The following is a 20,376-nucleotide window of genomic DNA, read 5'->3' as shown; positions in this document are numbered from 1 at the left end:
ATTCCTCCCCCCTGTGCAGTATGCGATTTATAACTTTAGATGTTAAATGGTCCCTGAATGTTTGTGATGTGAGAGTGTGTGTGAGTGTATAAATATAAATGTATAAAGCGCCCACTTGCGTATACAGCGCTTTACAAAAGGTGTGTGTAGAGGGGGAGTGTATACCAATGGTGTTGGTGGGTGAAACTGCGGTCTCGGTTTATGCCACCGGCATGTGTCCCGAACATGCTGCTACTTCATAGGTGAGATGGGACAGGGGCTAAACAAGACAATGAATCTGCATCGACCACAGCATCACACGCGGAACAAAAGATAGTCTTGTCGTCGAACATTTCTCTGACTCTGGCCATAAGATGAACGATCGGTGGCCATACTCAAAGGTAATCTTAGAACACCGAAAGAGAGACGGTTGCATGAATACAAATTTATGAAACTGTTCGGGACATTGACCAGTGGCCTAAACCGAGACCAAAGTTTCATGAGCCACTACACAAGAGAACTCTCTTCCCATGAGTGCTAAATCCCATCTCTATAAATACTGCGCTATATGAATGCACACACCTGTCTCTTACACATACAAAAATACAATGTAATTCTATCCCTATATACCAATAGGGACCACAGAGTATCTACACACATTTATAGTAATGCAACACTCTCTCACATTTCAACACCCACCAACACCATTGGCATCGAAAAGGAGATCAGAGTATCTCGAAAGCTCGCAAAAATAAAAGTATTTTGTTAGCCACAGAACAGTATCGAGAATGTTTTTGAATATATATATATATATATATATATAAATAAATAAACGATACCGTGGTGATGCATCACCCTGAGGAAGGTCCCGTTTCTTGGGACATAAACGATGGAAATTTGTGCCCTGTTACGAATACATTTTTTCCTGCTTCAAGACTGAGTGCTGTCTCCGGATTTCATGGGATCAACACAGTATCGTTTATTTACAAATTTTGGATGGGACTAGCACCTACCAATATACCTCTGCTAATGGAGTGCCGACTGATTCTATGTAATATATATATATATATATATATATATATATATATATCAGACCTGTCTAAGACATGCAAATGAGCACACAGTAATATTTCCATTTTAGATATATAGACACTTTTTCGTGGCAGCGGCATTAAGTAAAGCGGCCCATCAACAAATCCGCAGGGGCGGACATTTTTTCTGGTGGCGTGCTGATATTTTCTGGCAGGAAAGCCTCCGGCAGAGTTTGCACTGAGGTTTGTGACAAAGCCAGCACACATTTGTTGGATGTCGAAAAAGTACCAGGTTTTATTTCACCATCATACAGATCGCGTTTCGTTGGTGACTGTGTTATTGTGAAATAAAACCTGGTACTTTTTTGACTTCCAAGTGTGTGTTGGTTTGCATAACCCCATATAGGATTTAGCTGGCCACTTACCTCGCTCGGACAAACCTACCTTCAAGAGTGCTGATCTTTACTTTATATATATCTCACACACGATACACATTATTTAAGTTATGGTGGGTGAAAAAGGCGACAATAAAACTCCACCGTCAGTATATAGCCAATAAGGAATGTCACTTCTGAGCACATTCACATGACTGGCTTTGCATCTAATCCCATGCTGTGTGAACAGCGAGCATTTGCTTATAGGGGTTCCATGTAAAAATGTATTTCAGGCAAAAGGTGGCACATTCTGTGACCATCTGCATGTAATTTCCCAGAATCCCTTGCAGCAGTGGAAGCACTGTGTGCTAGGTGATAATGGTGAAAGCCAGGGTTGCTGACCTGTCTAAGACATGTGAATGTGCTCACAAGTGATATTCTTTATTGGCTATATATATATATATATATATATATATATATATATATATAGCCAATAAAGAATATCACTTATATATATATATACCCACATACATATTTAGAAATGTGTAGGACTGTCATTTTTATGTCTGAATATATCATGATAAGATGGGAAATGCAACAGTCACAAAACAATGAAGCATTTATGCCAAGCATGGTACATACAAAGTATGACATAATATAGAGATTTATTGGTTCATAGCATTGTCTCTGCCATATGGATGCTGCTGTCAGTCACGTGACACTGAGGCCCAGGTTTACTAAGCAGTGCTAAGCCATAAGTCAACTTATGACCCATTTACCTGAATGGGTCCTAAGGTGCCTTAGTAAATATTGCCCAGTTAGAGTTTGGTTATCATCGATTTACACAATTGGCCCAAAGAGGATAATAACTTGATGGTAACCATACCCCTGCAGTACCACATTGCCCACACAGCATGTAATGGTTTTCATTATATATCAACTTGTACACCCCAGCTGTGACCGTAACCAATCAGGATGCTCCATTCCGTGTCCTCATGCACGACTCTAAGGTACGGAGTGCTCTGATTGGCTCATGCGGTTGTAATGTATACACTGAATGGATTGCTCCGCCTCACAGGAATGTTCCATCCATGGGGGTAGGAGGGGGGGGGGGGTATTTAACTTCAAACATTATGAAAACAGACACATAACACTTTGCCTTTTCAGTTTTATACAAAACTGAGACCCTGATTTAGTATAAGCAAACTCGGTTAGGGGCACTGACCTCTTATGGGATAGGAGCGGGGAATTAGCAGGGTTCAAATCACCTTCACCCATATCGCTTCCCAGAATCCTGTGCATGGGGCACTATCTTGTCCCACAACAGATATACAGTACTGTAAACCAGTGACATGATTAATCCCTATACTGCCAGTGTTGCTTGCCCCTCTGACAGTCAAGGGACTAACCATCGAACCCACACCCTCTAGGCCTATCTCGGTGCACAGAAGTGGCCTTATAGGGTAAACGGAAGCTTTTATCATGACGCCCTATAAACAAGATTCTACTAAAGTAACACAGAGGGAAACCAACCCCCCAACAAAACTTCTACCCTACCTGCTTTTTCCCAGTGAACAAAACACTAAACATATTTAAATATACTTTCATCATCCGACATTCCAAAGTAAAAATACAAATTAAAAGAATAAAACTTTGTACACATTTAAAAGAACATAAACAAATAATATTTTCACTCACGATTATTATTTGTTAGGTTAGTGCGTTCACTGAAGATATGTAGATTTAAGCAAGCAATTTTTTTTTATCGTTTTAAATGTTTTTAGTAATAATTTTTATACAAGTTCGGTTAAGAAGCGTGATCTCTGGGTTCACTGTCTCTCTCGATGTATTTCTCCATTCCCTCTCTCTTTCTCTCTCACTCCATCCCGCCTGGTTAGAGAGAGAATCATCCGTGTGTTTCAGATTTTGAGAACGTTGGTCTACATTTGTTCTGCCAGTGCTGTTACATTTGTGTGTGCGTTGATCTTGTTGCCGTTTGGGATTTTCGTGACAGACTGGCGCTTAGATGAAATATTCCTTCTTATCGTCAGACCCGCCTTGTCCTCCCTCTGCGTTGATGATGGCAGTGTCTGCATCTGGAGCGTCATCTGATCCCTTGGCCTCGTGGGTAAGGTAAGTACCTGAGAAAGGACAGACAGACAACACTGCAACTTCACTATTATCATCCTCATCTTTTGATGGTGGAGGCAGTGGGATAAGATCACTTACTTCCTTATAGATAGAGCAGGGAAGGTTTTAACGATGCAGGCTCTCTAGATCCAAAGTCAATTCATGGCAGTGACATGTTGAAAGCACTGGTGGATGTGCCTTCAAAAAAGTATTAGTAAGTGTGCCCCATTTCAAGACATTATAAGCGTATTAAATAATGGGGCAAAGCCATTTGGACATCGTTTTAGAAATGATTATAGAATACTTCCACTTTGAAAAAATAACTGGAGAGGGGCCGTTTCAATTCAAATTTGAATGCAGTGGCTCACTGAGTGAAGGCACTGACTCAATACAACTCAACAACACAGAGTTTGAATCAGGAGAGCCTGGTTCCAATTCTGGTGTCCGCTCCTTGAGATTTTGGGCATGACACTTTATACCCCTGTGCCTCAGGCTCCAAAATATAGATTGTAAGCGCTATGGTGGGGGTGGGGGAGGGAAGGGACTCATTACGCCTGCAAAAATTCCATGTACAGCGCTGCATACACTATACAAGAATAATTAAAGTCCATGGTTAGTCTGCCATGCTAACCCATAGGACACCTTGCAGCACGGCTTACTAATATGGCCAGAAGGGCATGAGCTGTAAAGACGAAAGGTTACTTTTGAAGTAGCACTTCGTAGTAAATATGGCCCAATATCTATTATTCAGTAAAAAGAGAGTGGAACTGTGTCTAGCAGTATAGAAGCATGTGGTATTAGCCCCTCGAGGGCCAGAGGGGCTATTGCATTGCTCGTTACTGAAGGGGTAATTATTTATAGATCTTTTAATGTACCTATAAGCTCTAGTTGGTGGCCAACTCCAGGCCAAGGGCGACCAACAGGTCAGCGTTTCAGAATATTCCTGCACTAGGAGATCATAGATAGGGGAAGCCAAGGTTCTAATAGGCTGTTACATGGGAGAGCATTGCACCTGAGTTTGTATGTGTTTGGGACTGCCAGGCGGGCACCGAAGGTCGCCTTACCTTTGTGTCTGATCAGGTAACGTCCCAAGACGATAAGCAGGCAGAAGAGGAGGAAGGCGATCACAGCCACGACTCCCCCGATGACCGCATGGTCAATGCTAGAGGTGGAGGGGATCGGACTGGGGTCTGGCATGGGGAGGACAGATGGAGAAGGGAGGAATAAAGAGAAAGGGGGAGAAATAAATAATGTGAGACAAGTTGGAGAGCGAGAGAGGGACAAAAAAAAGGAAAGAGAGAGAAGAGGGACAGAAGGAAAGAGAGAAAATAATAGAACGATTTGGAAGGAAATAGAGAGGAAGTCAAAATTAAAGATAGAGAAAGAGTGAATAAAGTATGGGGAGTGAAAGGCAGAACAGAAGATTACAGAGATGGAGAAAAAGAGAGAATCAGGCCGATTCAGAAGAAAAGAATGTGAATGTAAGAGGGAAAGAAAGAGTGAATATAAACACAAAATTAGAGAATCAGGATCATACAGTAAACATTTATAGAGCGTGTTAGTGGGAGAAGGGCAGAAAAAGTGAGAGGGTAATTGAGAGATTTGGAGGGATGGTGGGAGCCATATGAAAAGTGAGAGAGAAAAGGTGCATGGTGGAGAGAAGGGAACGAAAGAGGGAGAGAAAAGGGGAGAAGGAAAGCCATATGAATGGATCGAGATCGAGAAAAGAGAGCGTACAATATGGAGAGTGAGATGAGAGAGTGAGGTGAGAGGGGAATGGAGACAATAAAAGAAGAAAAATACAAAGAAGGGAGAAACAAAGTGTGCAGAAGAAAAGTGAGATAATATCAAGAGTAGAAACCACTATATGCTGTAGGTACATATATATATACATATATATATATATATATATATATATATATATATATATATATACAATATATATATAATGTCTGTATAATGCAATATTTCAGGTCCGTGCAGCACTCCTGCCAAGCATGATATAAATGTGTAGTGCACGTAGGAGTAACATGCAGGTGTGTCGTAAACACGGCCTTCAACGCAAGCAGAAGAATATCATGCACAGCCAACCCTGGGGTAGGAACATGTGGTTGATATTTCCAGCCCTCTGAATTTGACAAGTGGGATAACATTGTGTAATCTCAAATAGAATTAAAATTATTATTATTTTTATTGGCAATGCCCGTAGAGTATCTCATGGGTTGTTCCATATTGATATACCAGCTTGGACAATTAGCGGCAGGTCTATTAAGGTTAATTGGATAGGGAGAGGAAGGATTAACAGTGTTAAACTACACAGAGTTTAATAGTGTCCTCTGCTTTGTTAGGCCGGTTACAAAGCTAGTCGTGAATCAGTAAAGATCGAGCAGTTGAAGTTCTTACTATTAATGATGTGCATGGGGTTGACACTGCATTTCTTCTAGTGAGACCACTAACCCTTGTGTGAGACAGTCTTCAATGAGTGAGACTGCTATAAATGTGTGAGCATGCCTTCAATCGGTGAGACTGCCTGCAATGAGTGAGACTTACAAACAATGAGTGAGAACACACTCCAATAACTGTGACAGTCATCCACTGAGTGAAATTTCATTAGAGTGTAGTCCACTGGTGTTGTGAATGAGTGAATATGGAACTGCCTTTCAACTAGTAAGAACACCTTCCAATGAGTGAGAGTTAACTGTTTTATCACTAATCATGTGATCGTCTAACCACTTTCCAATGGACGATGGTGCCAGTAAGTGAGTAATGAGTAGGATTCCATTGTAGTTCGCACATTCTGTGAATGAGTGATACTGCCTTCCAATAAGTGGCACTAAATTGAAGTCTGGGACAATGATTATTTGAATGAGGGGCACAGAAGGCACTTTTGTGGGCTGGGGACTCTCCCTCTTTGTTCTGTGTATGAGTAAGATAGTCTTCCAATAAATGAGACTGCATTCCAAATAAAGTGTATGCCTATTAATGAGTGGCACTGCCTTCCAATGAGTCAGACTGCATGCCAGTGAGTGACACTGCCTTCCAATGAATTATACTGCCTTCCAATTAATGAGACTGCCTTCCAGTGAGTGAGACTCAAAAATCAATGATTTTGTGAATGAGTGAGATTTCCTTCCAATAAGTAACCCTGCTTTTCAATGAGTGACACTGCCTTCCAATTAATTAAACTGCAATTGACTAGTTGAATGAGTGAGCCTGCCTTCCAATGAGTGAGCCTGCCTTCCAATGAGTGAGCCTGCCTTCCAATGAGTGAGCCTGCCTTCCATTTATTGAAATTCCATTGCAGTCTAGGCCAATGATGATATGAATAATTGAGACTTCCTTCCAATGAGTGAGACACAATGGAAGTGAGGGTGACTTAGCACGCATGGTCCTGACCTCCACTGCACGCATGCACAGCTCTCATTGGACCTACGGCATCTGAAGCAGAGAATCAGAGATACCTGAAAGCAATGGCAGGGCGTCTGCGGATGGGTTATGAGGTTGACGTCAGACAGCGGGCAGGATGATGGACGGGTGACAGAGTGGAGGGAAGCATGGGGAGGGAAAAATGAGACACGGTAAAATGACAAGCAACGGGTTAAGCAGCAAACAGTTCCCTGGTAGCAGCCGTCAGAAGTCCACACGGAACATCTCTAGGGCGGAGTGACCGAGCAGTGTCAAGATCTATAGGCAGCAGTGCACCTCCTCGCCCACATTTATAGACGTTCTAGAGTATGGTTAGATCATCATCATTACTACACCCAAACCGTGGGGGTATGAAACACAATAACACTTTAGTTCAGGGTTCTTTCATTAGTTGGATGAGTACACAATTGACCAACAGCAGGGTGGGAAGTGTATTGAATTATAAACTCATATATACATTATATTTCATTAAAAGAATAGCCGTGTGCAGATACTGTAAAAAGTATCAATAGTCTCCTAAATAGAAAAATGAAGTCGTACAATACTCTGGCATTTCATGTCGAGTTTCTAAAACGTAGTATATGTAAGTTCATGTCGTGCTAAACTATATTTTAATTACATTTTTCTCAAAATCTTCATTTTTTTGCAGAGTTTTCACGTGTATATTATGTCACTTCAGCTTTTGCCACGGCAAGCTGTCTTAACGAGTGTGAATGGCAGTGGCCATTTTAACCTCCCGGGAAGCATATTTATAGCAAGTGAAGTTGCCCATCACAAGACCTTTGTGGGCTACATGTGGCCCAAGCTGAGGAGCCCTGCTTTAGAGTCTCATCTTTCTACAGAAACCCGATAACATATGTGCCTAACTACACGCAAAAAAATAACGAGACCAACAAAACATGTGTATTTACATGTATGTACAGTACTCATGCACACACCCCATCGGAGGAACATATCCCTCTGTTGGATATTTCTTCCAGACCTATACAAGTAATAAGTACAGTATACACCCGCCAGGTGACCTAAATAGTTCTGATCATCAACCGAGTGCAGGTACAGTTAGTATTTCTTAGAGTACCACTACTATTTTATTTTCACACCCACAGTACCAGTACTATTTTATTTTCACACCCACAGTACCAGTACTATTTTATTTTCACACCCACCGTACCACTACTGTTTTATTTTCACACCCACAGTACCACTACTATTTTATTTTCACGCCCACAGAACCAGTACTATTTTATTTTCACACCCACAGAACCACTACTATTTTATTTTCACACCCACAGAACCAGTACTATTTTATTCTCACACACAGAGTACCAGTACTGTTTTATTCTCACACCCACAGTACCAGTACTGTTTTATTCTCACACACAGAGTACCAGTACTGTTTTATTCTCACACACAGAGTATCAGTACTGTTTTATTCTCACACACAGAGTACCAGTACTGTTTTATTCTCACACACAGAGTACCAGTACTGTTTCTCACACACAGAGTACCAGTACTGTTTCTCACACACAGAGTACCAGTACTGTTTTATTCTCACACACAGAGTACCAGTACTGTTTTATTCTCACACAGAGTACCAGTACTGTTTTATTCTCACACAGAGTACCAGTACTATTTTATTCTCACACACAGAGTACCAGTACTGTTTTATTCTCACACAGAGTACCAGTACTGTTTTATTCTCACACACAGAGTACCAGTACTGTTTTATTCTCACACAAAGTACCAGTACTATTTTATTCTCACACACAGAGTACCAGTACTGTTTTATTCTCACACACAGAGTACCAGTACTGTTTTATTCTCACACACAGAGTACCAGTACTGTTTTATTCTCACACACAGAGTACCAGTACTGTTTTATTCTCACACACAGAGTACCAGTACTGTTTTATTCTCACACACAGAGTACCAGTACTGTTTTATTCTCACACACAGAGTACCAATACTGTTTTATTCTCACACACAGAGTACCAGTACTGTTTTATTCTCACACACAGAGTACCAGTACTGTTTTATTCTCACACACAGAGTACCGCTATTTTTGTATTTGCACATTTTTCATTTCACTTTGTTTTTGGAAAGCCCCCTTTCTACTTTTACAAAACACCTATTGCATAAACCAGGGATGGCCAAATCTAGTCCTCAAGGGCCACCAACAGGTCAGGTGTTCAGGATATTCCAGCTTCAGCACAGGTGGGTCAATCAGCGGCTCAGTCGAAGTTCTAGTCCCCTCCTATTTATAAGTACTAGTGACATCACAGGTCACCATGCCAACAGGGGGAATGGTTTTGCTTCTGCAAAATCCTTCTATACCCGGTGACCTGCTAAGCACTTTCTAGAAGGTGGGCGTGGCTCAGCTTTTCCTGAGCCACTTTGCAACAACCCACGCAGTTAACCCTTTAGGGGGCCTAGCTGCCCATAGTAATCCCAGATGGGGGGTTACATATACAATTACCTTGAATTAGGCTACGGCTGCGCTTATAGTAACAGTGACGCAACTTCGCGTCAAAACAAATGCATTGCCTCGTGCGCTTATAATAAGCGCGAGGCGACGGAGTGACAGAGCGACGGCTTGGTCACGATCGCTGGAAGTCATCTCAATTTGATTTTTCCAGCGACCGCAGCCTGACGCCACCGTCGCGTCGCCTTCACTATACTCGCAGCCTAAGGCCGCGCGTATAATGCCCGCGACGGGACACGTCACCCGTCGCTGCTAGCGAAAGTTATATTTCGCATTGCGGCGGCGTCGCAGGTTTTATGGCATTTGATTGGTTCAGGGGCTGTCACATGAGGCGACAGCCCTTGAAAAATCAAATATTGCCAGCTTCCAAATTTGGCAACGCTCCGTCGCATTGTCGCGCTTACTATAAGCGCACACGGCGGCGGCAATGTATTTGTTTTTGGGCGACGTCGCCCGTTGCGGGCGCTATACGCGCGGCCTTAGGCTGTTCTTGCCCTTTCTCTGTTTTGTTTGTTACATGTGTTGTGGAGAGGAGTGGAGGACCTCAAACACACAGCTCCAGGCGCCCACAGCAGAGGAGATTCAAGACCCTAGAATTTTTGAAAAAAGACAGTTTGGAAAAGCCTTTTCCCTTCATTTCATGGAACACTAACCGGCAATATTTGTTCCCTACGCATGTTTTTTTGATTAAATATATGTCTAGTCAAAATTGCGTCCTAATTGATATTTGATCACATCCCTATTAGACATTTTTTGGACACTTTTCTGGTGATTCAATTATTTCGAAATTTATTTAGACACATTTCTTAATACTGTACTACACTTTTATATATTTTTTTTACGTATGATTCCCCAAAGTATCATTTTGTGTTTATTAAGATATAATATTATTATTATTTATTATTATTATTATTATTATTCACAGTTGCCACCTTCTACTGAAGGCTAACCTGGAGATAAATGTAAAACTGTTTATCTCTTACCGGCAGCATGCGGCATCCTCTGGACACCCTGCTGTATCTCCTGTCAACATGGCGTCACAACGTTATGCGGCATCAAGTTGCCATGACAACGATACGCCTTTTGGCGCCGGGGGGCAGGGGGGGGAAGGGGGGTCACGTGATGCCACATTGTAATGGCAATGTGACGCCACATGATGTTTTGACATCCATTGACGTCCCGTTATCATGACAACGGGAGTCGCGTGACGCCGTGACGTCGCGTAGCTTTCCGTTGTCATGGCAGCGCGGCGCCATTTGTCGGCGCACCGAATTGTTGACGGCAGTCTCAGGGGGAGATGCAGTTGAATGCTGGAGGATGCTGGGAGACGCCGACCCCGCCACCCGGAGATTAACAAGGTAAACCCATATCCCGGAGATACGTGGCAAAAATAGTCTCCGTGGCAACCCCGTTCTCGAAGCACACGATCTTTTCTTTGATTTTCTAATAATATCAGCCTGGCGTTCGAAGTACTTTAATAAAAGTAGCGGCGCCTTCTGTCATGAAACGGTTTAATATTGGTGCAAACCTCTTTTGATTTAAATGGAAGTAGATAGAAAAACAAAGCACTACTTGCACCAGAGCATGAAAAAAAAGAGTTAAGCAAAGTGCGTGCCCCATATACTAACAATTTATTGGATCCAGATAAAAACAGCTACATAACAGGTTACCCGAGACCCCCACCAACGCGTTTCAACCGCTAGGTCTTTGTCAAGGAGTATGTAGATAATACTCACCAGGCAGTTTATGTATCCTCAGTGCGCGCAGTCTCCGCCAATTCCCTTCCTGAAGCGACGCAGGAGCGGTGACATCATCGCGCACTGACGAAACTTCAAAATCAATCAAACTTTATTAACAAAAGAGCAAACGAGGATAATATGACTGCCCGGCAGTAAATTTCAGTGTTTTAAAATCAAATACGAAAAAACAAACCTATACTAATGTTAAAATAATTAAAAACATTTGATTCTTGTCTAGAACCTTAAACTTTCATGCTCTGGAGCAAGTAGTGCTTTGTTTTTCTATCTACAGGTGCGCCGACGAGTATTCTAACACTTGCCTTGGAAAATCTGGGGCTATCACCAACAAGATCCAGGCACATGCTGGGTACATGCTGCAACATTTCAGTGACATTTCTGCAGAGACTTATGGCCCATCGGATTAACACAGCAGGGGTCCCTGGCAGTCCCATTCAGTTTGAGCAGAGAGTCTGGAGTTTTTGGTGCACCACACAGTCTTTTTTTGTTACTCTTTTGATTTATCCTTAACAACATTTTCGACGCAACGTTATGCTTTAAAATGAGCCTTTTTGAAGTACCCTCATTTTTTTTTACCCTTTTGAGAAGGTACCAACATGGCCGCCCTCTTGCTCTCCATGCTACGTCAGGGGTTGCCATGGCGATGCTAATGGTGAAGATATAAGGCCTTTTTCCAGCTCTAGACTTTGATAGCTTTACAAAAGCTTCAAAGACTGCTTGCAGATGACATTAGAAGAGCTTCATGTCGTTACATAGTTTAATGTATTACTGTGACAGATGTTCTGGCCTGCTCCTCTCTCTCTAGTTCAGGGAGCTCAACTGCAGTCCTCAAGACTCCCCAACAGGGAAGGTTTTAAGGATATCCACACAGGTTCAGCACAGGGGTCCCAATCAGCCCCTGCTTCAGCACAGGCGTCTCAATCAGTCCCAGCTTCAGCACAGGCTGCTCAATCAGCCGCTGCTTCAGCACAGATGGCTCAATCATTGGCTCAGACCAGTGCTGAAGCTGGGATATCCTTAAAACCTGACCTGTTGAGGGGGGGGGGTGGAGGATTGGAGTTGAGCACCCCTTGGGTAGTTAACAACAATACATACAGCTCAACCCCGTTATAACGCGATCCGTTACAACGCGAATCCGCTTATAACGCGATGCAAGCATGGCTCCCAATTTTTGTATTTATGAATACTTTACAGCATGATTATTGGCATCTTAAATACTTTATTGTACAATGCATACAATTGTACATTATTTCTAACGCGATCCGCTTATAGCGTGATCTGATTCTTTGGACCCCAAGCACAGCGTTATAAGGGGGCTGAGCTGTATGGAGATTGGAGAAAAGAAGAGTGAATTGGTATAAATAGTGACAAACCTTCAGCAGCAAAGGGGTTTGCAATAAAATGTACCAGTAGTTTAAGTGGGACACAGGACAAAATAAACCAGGCTAGGGTGGCTGTATTGAGCTGTAATTCTACGACTATATTTTTAGGGAAATGCTTTTATTTGGCATTACTGTGCTCAGTTACATTTGGGGATTCGCATTTTACAGGTTTGCGATTATAAACAGAAACAAACATGCTTCACTCCCACGTAATCTGCCCATTTGTGGGCTGCTGGAAACCAACTCGCCCGATAAATGTAATACGTACGGATGCAAGAGCTGCGAATCACATGGACCCGCTTAGTACACATGGGCCGTTGTTTAACTGCTGCAATGAACAGAGTAACAAGACTACAGTTTAACTGCTACAGCTAGAAAGAAAGCATGGAACATAAGGCTGCGCTTATAGTGCCGGCGACAGCGACGGTAACGTCAGGCTGCGGTCGCTGGAAAACTCAAATTGAGATGACTTCTAGCTATCGCGATCAAGCCGTCGTGCCGTGCTTACTATAAGCGTACGTGACGGCGGCAATGCATTTGATATGACGCGACGTCGCCGGCACTATAAATGCAGCCTTAGGCAAAATGTGGCATGATCGCAAGGCCCAAGCTCACCCCACCCCCACCTTTTCCTCCTGCCCCTCCCTCTTCTCTTTGTTCCCTGTGACACCCGGTGCGGGCCAGCTGGAGGAGTTAAAGGCGAGCAGTGAGGGGCGGGAGATCATGCCGCCGCCCTGTGTTTTCCTGCCCTCCCTCCCATTTTGGTTGAATTCTGATTTGTGTGAGTTATACTTGTATTGAATATTTGAGATCCCTGTTGCGGTTACGTTGCCTCTGTCGTGGTGGCTGGTTGGGGGGTAAGTGCAGGGTAACTATGCCAGACGGGGCTCAGTTACAGTAATGCCTGGTCGTGGCATGGCGGGTGAGTGGGCAGGGGTCATTGTACTTTGAGTACCTGGGGCCCATCTTGCGGCTGACGTGGGGTCAGCTGAACGGCTGGGACTTGGGACTGTCCCAGCTTACGGGCCATGATTTAACCATCATTGGCCTTACCTGTGGGGGGAGCACTCTGGTAGGGTTAGCACCCCCCCTTTTGCTGCATATAAATAAAAGCCACGGCCATTGTACCTCCAGAACTTTGTGTCGGTGCTTTGTTTGTGGGGTGTTGTGGGCGGTTTGGTGAAACATCGATAGTTACCTGCAATAACTACCCTAACTGTTACAGTATTACTAGCACAACTAAGACTATCGTGTTATACTGTATAACAACTAGCACAACCCAAACTATAGTGTTATACTGTATAACTAGCACAGCCAAACTATAGTGTTATACTGTATAACTAGCACAGCCAAACTATAGTGTTATACTGTATAACTAGCACAGCCCAAACTATAGTGTTATACTGTATAACTAGCACAGCCAAACTATAGTGTTACACTGTATAACTAGCACAGCCCAAACTATAGTGTTATACTGTATAACTAGCACAGCCAAACTATAGTGTTATACTGTATAACTAGCACAGCCAAACTATAGTGTTATACTGTATAACTAGCACAGCCCAAACTATAGTGTTATACTGTATAACTAGCACAGCCAAACTATAGTGTTATACTGTATAACTAGCACAGCCCAAACTATAGTGTTATACTGTATAACAACTAGCACAACCCAAACTATAGTGTTATACTGTATAACTAGCACAGCCCAAACTATAGTGTTATACTGTATAACTAGCACAGCCAAACTATAGTGTTATACTGTATAACTAGCACAACCCAAACTATAGTGTTATACTGTATAACTAGCACAGCCCAAACTATAGTGTTATACTGTATAACTAGCACAGCCCAAACTATAGTGTTATACTGTATAACAACTAGCACAACCCAAACTATAGTGTTATACTGTATAACTAGCACAGCCCAAATTATAGTGTTATACTGTATAACTAGCACAGCCCAAACTATAGTGTTATACTGTATAACTAGCACAGCCAAACTATAGTGTTATACTGTATAACTAGCACAGCCAAACTATAGTGTTATACTGTATAACTAGCACAGCCAAACTATAGTGTTATACTGTATAACTAGCACAGCCAAACTATAGTGTTATACTGTATAACTAGCACAGCCAAACTATAGTGTTATACTGTATAACTAGCACAGCCCAAACTATAGTGTTATACTGTATAACTAGCACAGCCCAAACTATAGTGTTATACTATATAACTAGCACAGCCCAAACTATAGTGTTATACTGTATAACTAACACAGCAAAACTATAGTGTTATACTGTATAACTAGCACAGCCCAAACTATAGTGTTATACTGTATAACTAGCACAGCCCAAGCTATATTGTTATACTGTATAACTAGCACAGCCCAAACTATAGTGTTATACTGTATAACAACTAGCACAGCCAAACTATAGTGTTATACTGTATAACTAGCACAGCCAACACTATAGTGTTATACTGTATAACTAGCACAGCCAAGACTATAGTGTTATACTGTATAACTAGCACAGCCCAAACTATAGTGTTACACTGTATAACTAGCACAACCACAACTATAGTGTTATACTGTATACCTATCACACCAAAACTATAGTGGTATAATGCATAACTAGCACAACCAAAACTATAGTGTTATACTGTATAACTAGCACAACCAAAACTATAGTGTTATACTGTATAACTAGCACAACCAAAACTATAGTGTTATACTGTATAACTAGCACAACCAAAACTATAGTGTTATACTGTATTACTAGCACAGCCCAAACTATAGTGTTATACTGTATAACTAGCACAACCAAAACTATAGTGTATAACTATAAACAGCACAAAGCCAAATGTACGTTCTTAATCATATGCAGTTGAATAAAACCTTCAGATCGGCTGCCCAGCTAAGATTATAGTACTGTACACTGTATTTATCTGTATTAATAGCATGGCCAAGGATATAACTGATATAATTAGCACAGCCAAGAATACCGTGTTTAACTGTAAAACTAGCATAGAAAAGACTATAGTGTTTAACTATATAACTAGCATCGCCAAAACTACAGTATAGTGTTACACTATCTAACTAGCATATCAAAGGCTATAGTGTTATACTGTATAACTAGTACAGCCAAAACGATATTGTTTAAAATAACTAGCACAACCAAAACTATAGTGTTGAACGGTATAACTAGCATATCCATGGCTGCAGTGTTTAACTGTAAAACTGGCACAGAAAAAACTACAGTGTTTAACGATATATACTGTAGATAGCACAGCCAAGACTATAGTGTTATACTGTATAACTAGCACAGCCAAACTATAGTGTTATACTGTATAACTAGCACAGCCAAACTATAGTGTTATACTGTATAACTAGCACAACCAAACTATAGTGTTATACTGTATTACTAGCACAGCCCAAACGATAGTGTTATACTGTATAACTAGCACAGCCAAGACTAGTGTTATACTGTATAACTAGCACAGCCCAAACTATAGTGTTATACTGTATAACTAGCACAACCCAAACTATAGTGTTATACTGTATAACTAGCACAGCCAAACTATAGTGTTATACTGTATAACTAGCACAGCCAAACTATAGTGTTATACTATATAACTAGCACAGCCCAAACTATAGTGTTATACTGTATAACTAGCACAGCCCAAGCTATATTGTTATACTGTATAACTAGCACAACCAACACTATAGTGTTATACTGTATAACTAGCACAGCCCAAACTATAGTGTTATACTGTATAACTAGCACAGCCCAAGCTATATTGTTATACTGTATAACTAGCACAGCCAAACTATAGTGTTATACTGTATTACTAGCACAGCCAAGACTATAGTGTTATACAGTTCTGTATAACTAGCACAGCCCAAACTATAGTGTTATACTGTATTACTAGCACAGCCAAGACTATAGTGTTATACTGTATAACTAGCACAGCCAAACTATAGTGTTATACTGTATAACTAGCACAGCCCAAACTATAGTGTTATACTGTATAACAACTAGCACAACCCAAACTATAGTGTTATACTGTATAACTAGCACAGCCCAAACTATAGTGTTATACTGTATAACTAGCACAGCCAAACTATAGTGTTATACTGTATAACTAGCACAACCCAAACTATAGTGTTATACTGTATAACTAGCACAGCCCAAACTATAGTGTTATACTGTATAACTAGCACAGCCCAAACTATAGTGTTATACTGTATAACAACTAGCACAACCCAAACTATAGTGTTATACTGTATAACTAGCACAGCCCAAATTATAGTGTTATACTGTATAACTAGCACAGCCCAAACTATAGTGTTATACTGTATAACTAGCACAGCCAAACTATAGTGTTATACTGTATAACTAGCACAGCCAAACTATAGTGTTATACTGTATAACTAGCACAGCCAAACTATAGTGTTATACTGTATAACTAGCACAGCCAAACTATAGTGTTATACTGTATAACTAGCACAGCCAAACTATAGTGTTATACTGTATAACTAGCACAGCCCAAACTATAGTGTTATACTGTATAACTAGCACAGCCCAAACTATAGTGTTATACTATATAACTAGCACAGCCCAAACTATAGTGTTATACTGTATAACTAACACAGCAAAACTATAGTGTTATACTGTATAACTAGCACAGCCCAAACTATAGTGTTATACTGTATAACTAGCACAGCCCAAGCTATATTGTTATACTGTATAACTAGCACAGCCCAAACTATAGTGTTATACTGTATAACAACTAGCACAGCCAAACTATAGTGTTATACTGTATAACTAGCACAGCCAACAATATAGTGTTATACTGTATAACTAGCACAGCCAAGACTATAGTGTTATACTGTATAACTAGCACAGCCCAAACTATAGTGTTACACTGTATAACTAGCACAACCACAACTATAGTGTTATACTGTATACCTATCACACCAAAACTATAGTGGTATAATGCATAACTAGCACAACCAAAACTATAGTGTTATACTGTATAACTAGCACAACCAAAACTATAGTGTTATACTGTATAACTAGCACAACCAAAACTATAGTGTTATACTGTATAACTAGCACAACCAAAACTATAGTGTTATACTGTATTACTAGCACAGCCCAAACTATAGTGTTATACTGTATAACTAGCACAACCAAAACTATAGTGTATAACTATAAACAGCACAAAGCCAAATGTACGTTCTTAATCATATGCAGTTGAATAAAACCTTCAGATCGGCTGCCCAGCTAAGATTATAGTACTGTACACTGTATTTATCTGTATTAATAGCATGGCCAAGGATATAACTGATATAATTAGCACAGCCAAGAATACCGTGTTTAACTGTAAAACTAGCATAGAAAAGACTATAGTGTTTAACTATATAACTAGCATCGCCAAAACTACAGTATAGTGTTACACTATCTAACTAGCATATCAAAGGCTATAGTGTTATACTGTATAACTAGTACAGCCAAAACGATATTGTTTAAAATAACTAGCACAACCAAAACTATAGTGTTGAACGGTATAACTAGCATATCCATGGCTGCAGTGTTTAACTGTAAAACTGGCACAGAAAAAACTACAGTGTTTAACGATATATACTGTAGATAGCACAGCCAAGACTATAGTGTTATACTGTATAACTAGCACAGCCAAACTATAGTGTTATACTGTATAACTAGCACAACCAAACTATAGTGTTATACTGTATTACTAGCACAGCCCAAACGATAGTGTTATACTGTATAACTAGCACAGCCAAGACTAGTGTTATACTGTATAACTAGCACAGCCCAAACTATAGTGTTATACTATATAACTAGCACAGCCCAAACTATAGTGTTATACTGTATAACTAGCACAGCCCAAGCTATATTGTTATACTGTATAACTAGCACAACCAACACTATAGTGTTATACTGTATAACTAGCACAGCCCAAACTATAGTGTTATACTGTATAACTAGCACAGCCCAAGCTATATTGTTATACTGTATAACTAGCACAGCCAAACTATAGTGTTATACTGTATTACTAGCACAGCCAAGACTATAGTGTTATACAGTTCTGTATAACTAGCACAGCCCAAACTATAGTGTTATACTGTATTACTAGCACAGCCAAGACTATAGTGTTATACTGTATTACTAGCACAACCCAAACTATAGTGTTATACTGAATAACTAGCACAGCCACTGCTATATGATTGAATACAAAGCAGCAGACACATATACTGTATATCTGTGCACACTGTCAGTGAAGGAATTTATAGTGGGTATCACTTATCGCCCATGCCGGGTATGGCACTGCAAGTGCGATCTATTAACTTGAATGGCAGTTAACACGAGATCGGGCTGCGATACTCTGCATGAGCGCTTAGTGACAGCCCGCCTGCTACAAGCCAAACTCGGACCCAGTAACTCATACAATCCTTTCCCATTAAAAAGCCATCTTCCTGTCCCGCCCTCCCCTGCTTTTCTACAAATTGATTTTCTGGAAGGGCAGGAATAACTCCTTAAATTAAACAATTGTTAGACAAATTAAATTCTGAAAAAGCCATACGCACACTCTGAGGCATCAATCGATGCCAACTTCGTGCTGTTTAATACACAAACGTATTCAAAGAGAGAGAGGGTTTGTTCACTTGATTAGCAGTGAAACGGGAAACTGAGGGAAATTGATTAACTCCTATGATGATCATTGCATTTGTTTTAATTAGAAGGAGCATAGAGATAGGAGAGTAGAGCCTGGGTCTGATCTAATAATGTTTCGTTTTGGGATTGTAACCCCAGGGGTGTCTATGTCAAGCCACAGAAAGGGTCACTTTGATACACTGATTATTATGTTTCATTCTGTGCACAAGGTTTCTTACTGTAGGTTTCAGGCAAGTCATAAGCTGCGGAGGGTAATGTCAATTCAGACCTAGAACAGAGATAGAAAGCCCTGGACCTGTAGGGGGAGCCGTGACGGCAGGCTAGGGGTGGGGGTAAGGAAGAGTACTTCAAGGATCTACTGGAGCGAAGTTCCCCATATAACTGCTCCCTATAACTCCTTCTCTCACCCCATATAACTGCTCCCTATAACTCCTTCTCTCACTAACCATAACTGCTCCCTATAACTCCTCTCACCCCATATAACTGCTCCCTATAACTCCTTCTCTCACTAACCATAACTGCTCCCTATAACTCCTTCTCTCACTAACCATAACTGCTCCCTATAACTCCTACTCTCACTCCCTATAACTCCTTCTCACCCCATATAACTGCTCCCTATAACTCCTTCTCTCACTAACCATAACTGCTCCCTATAACTCCTACTCTCACTCCCTATAACTCCTTCTCACCCCATATAACTTCTTCCTATAACTCCTTCTCACCCCATTTAGCTGCTCCCTATAACTCCTTCTCTCACCCCATATAACTGCTCCCTATAACTCCTTCTCACCCCATATAACTGCTCCCTATAACTCATTCTCACCCCATATAACTGCTCCCTATAACTCTTTCCCTCACTCCCTATAACTGCTCCCTATAACTCCTTCTCACCCCATATAACTGCTCCCTATAACTCCTTCTCTCACCCCATATAACTGCTCCCTATAACTCCTTCTCACCCCATATAACTGCTCCCTATAACTCTTTCCCTCACTCCCTATAACTGCTCCCTATAACTCATTCTCACCCCATATAACTGCTCCCTATAACTCTTTCCCTCACTCCCTATAACTGCTCCCTATAACTCCTTCTCACCCCATATAACTGCTCCCTAT

The 20,376-nt window shown here is 41.1% G+C and overlaps 1 protein-coding gene across 3 annotated transcripts in view; it reads right to left on the bottom strand.

Annotated features, from left to right (window-relative positions):
- Nucleotides 1–210: 210 nt before the first annotated feature.
- The window catches only part of CADM3 (cell adhesion molecule 3), a 181,235-nt gene continuing 161,069 nt past the window's right edge, over nucleotides 211–20,376 (bottom strand). The window contains exons 8-10 of one of the 3 annotated variants that reach the window (XM_075607534.1): nucleotides 6,976–6,996; nucleotides 4,579–4,704; nucleotides 211–3,525 (exon numbers count right to left, since the gene is read on the bottom strand). In XM_075607534.1, coding sequence (XP_075463649.1) covers nucleotides 3,407–3,525; nucleotides 4,579–4,704; nucleotides 6,976–6,996 — 266 coding nt within the window. In that variant the 3' untranslated portion in view covers nucleotides 211–3,406. Of the gene's footprint in view, nucleotides 3,526–4,578; nucleotides 4,705–6,975; nucleotides 7,069–20,376 lie in introns of those variants that run through there. The other 2 variants (XM_075607535.1, XM_075607536.1) reach the window with 2 other exon arrangements.

The sequence above is a fragment of the Ascaphus truei genome, chromosome 7, assembly GCF_040206685.1.
Source record: "Ascaphus truei isolate aAscTru1 chromosome 7, aAscTru1.hap1, whole genome shotgun sequence".
NCBI classification, from domain to species: Eukaryota; Metazoa; Chordata; class Amphibia; order Anura; family Ascaphidae; genus Ascaphus; species Ascaphus truei.
This window is presented reverse-complemented; position numbering and strand designations above follow the sequence as displayed.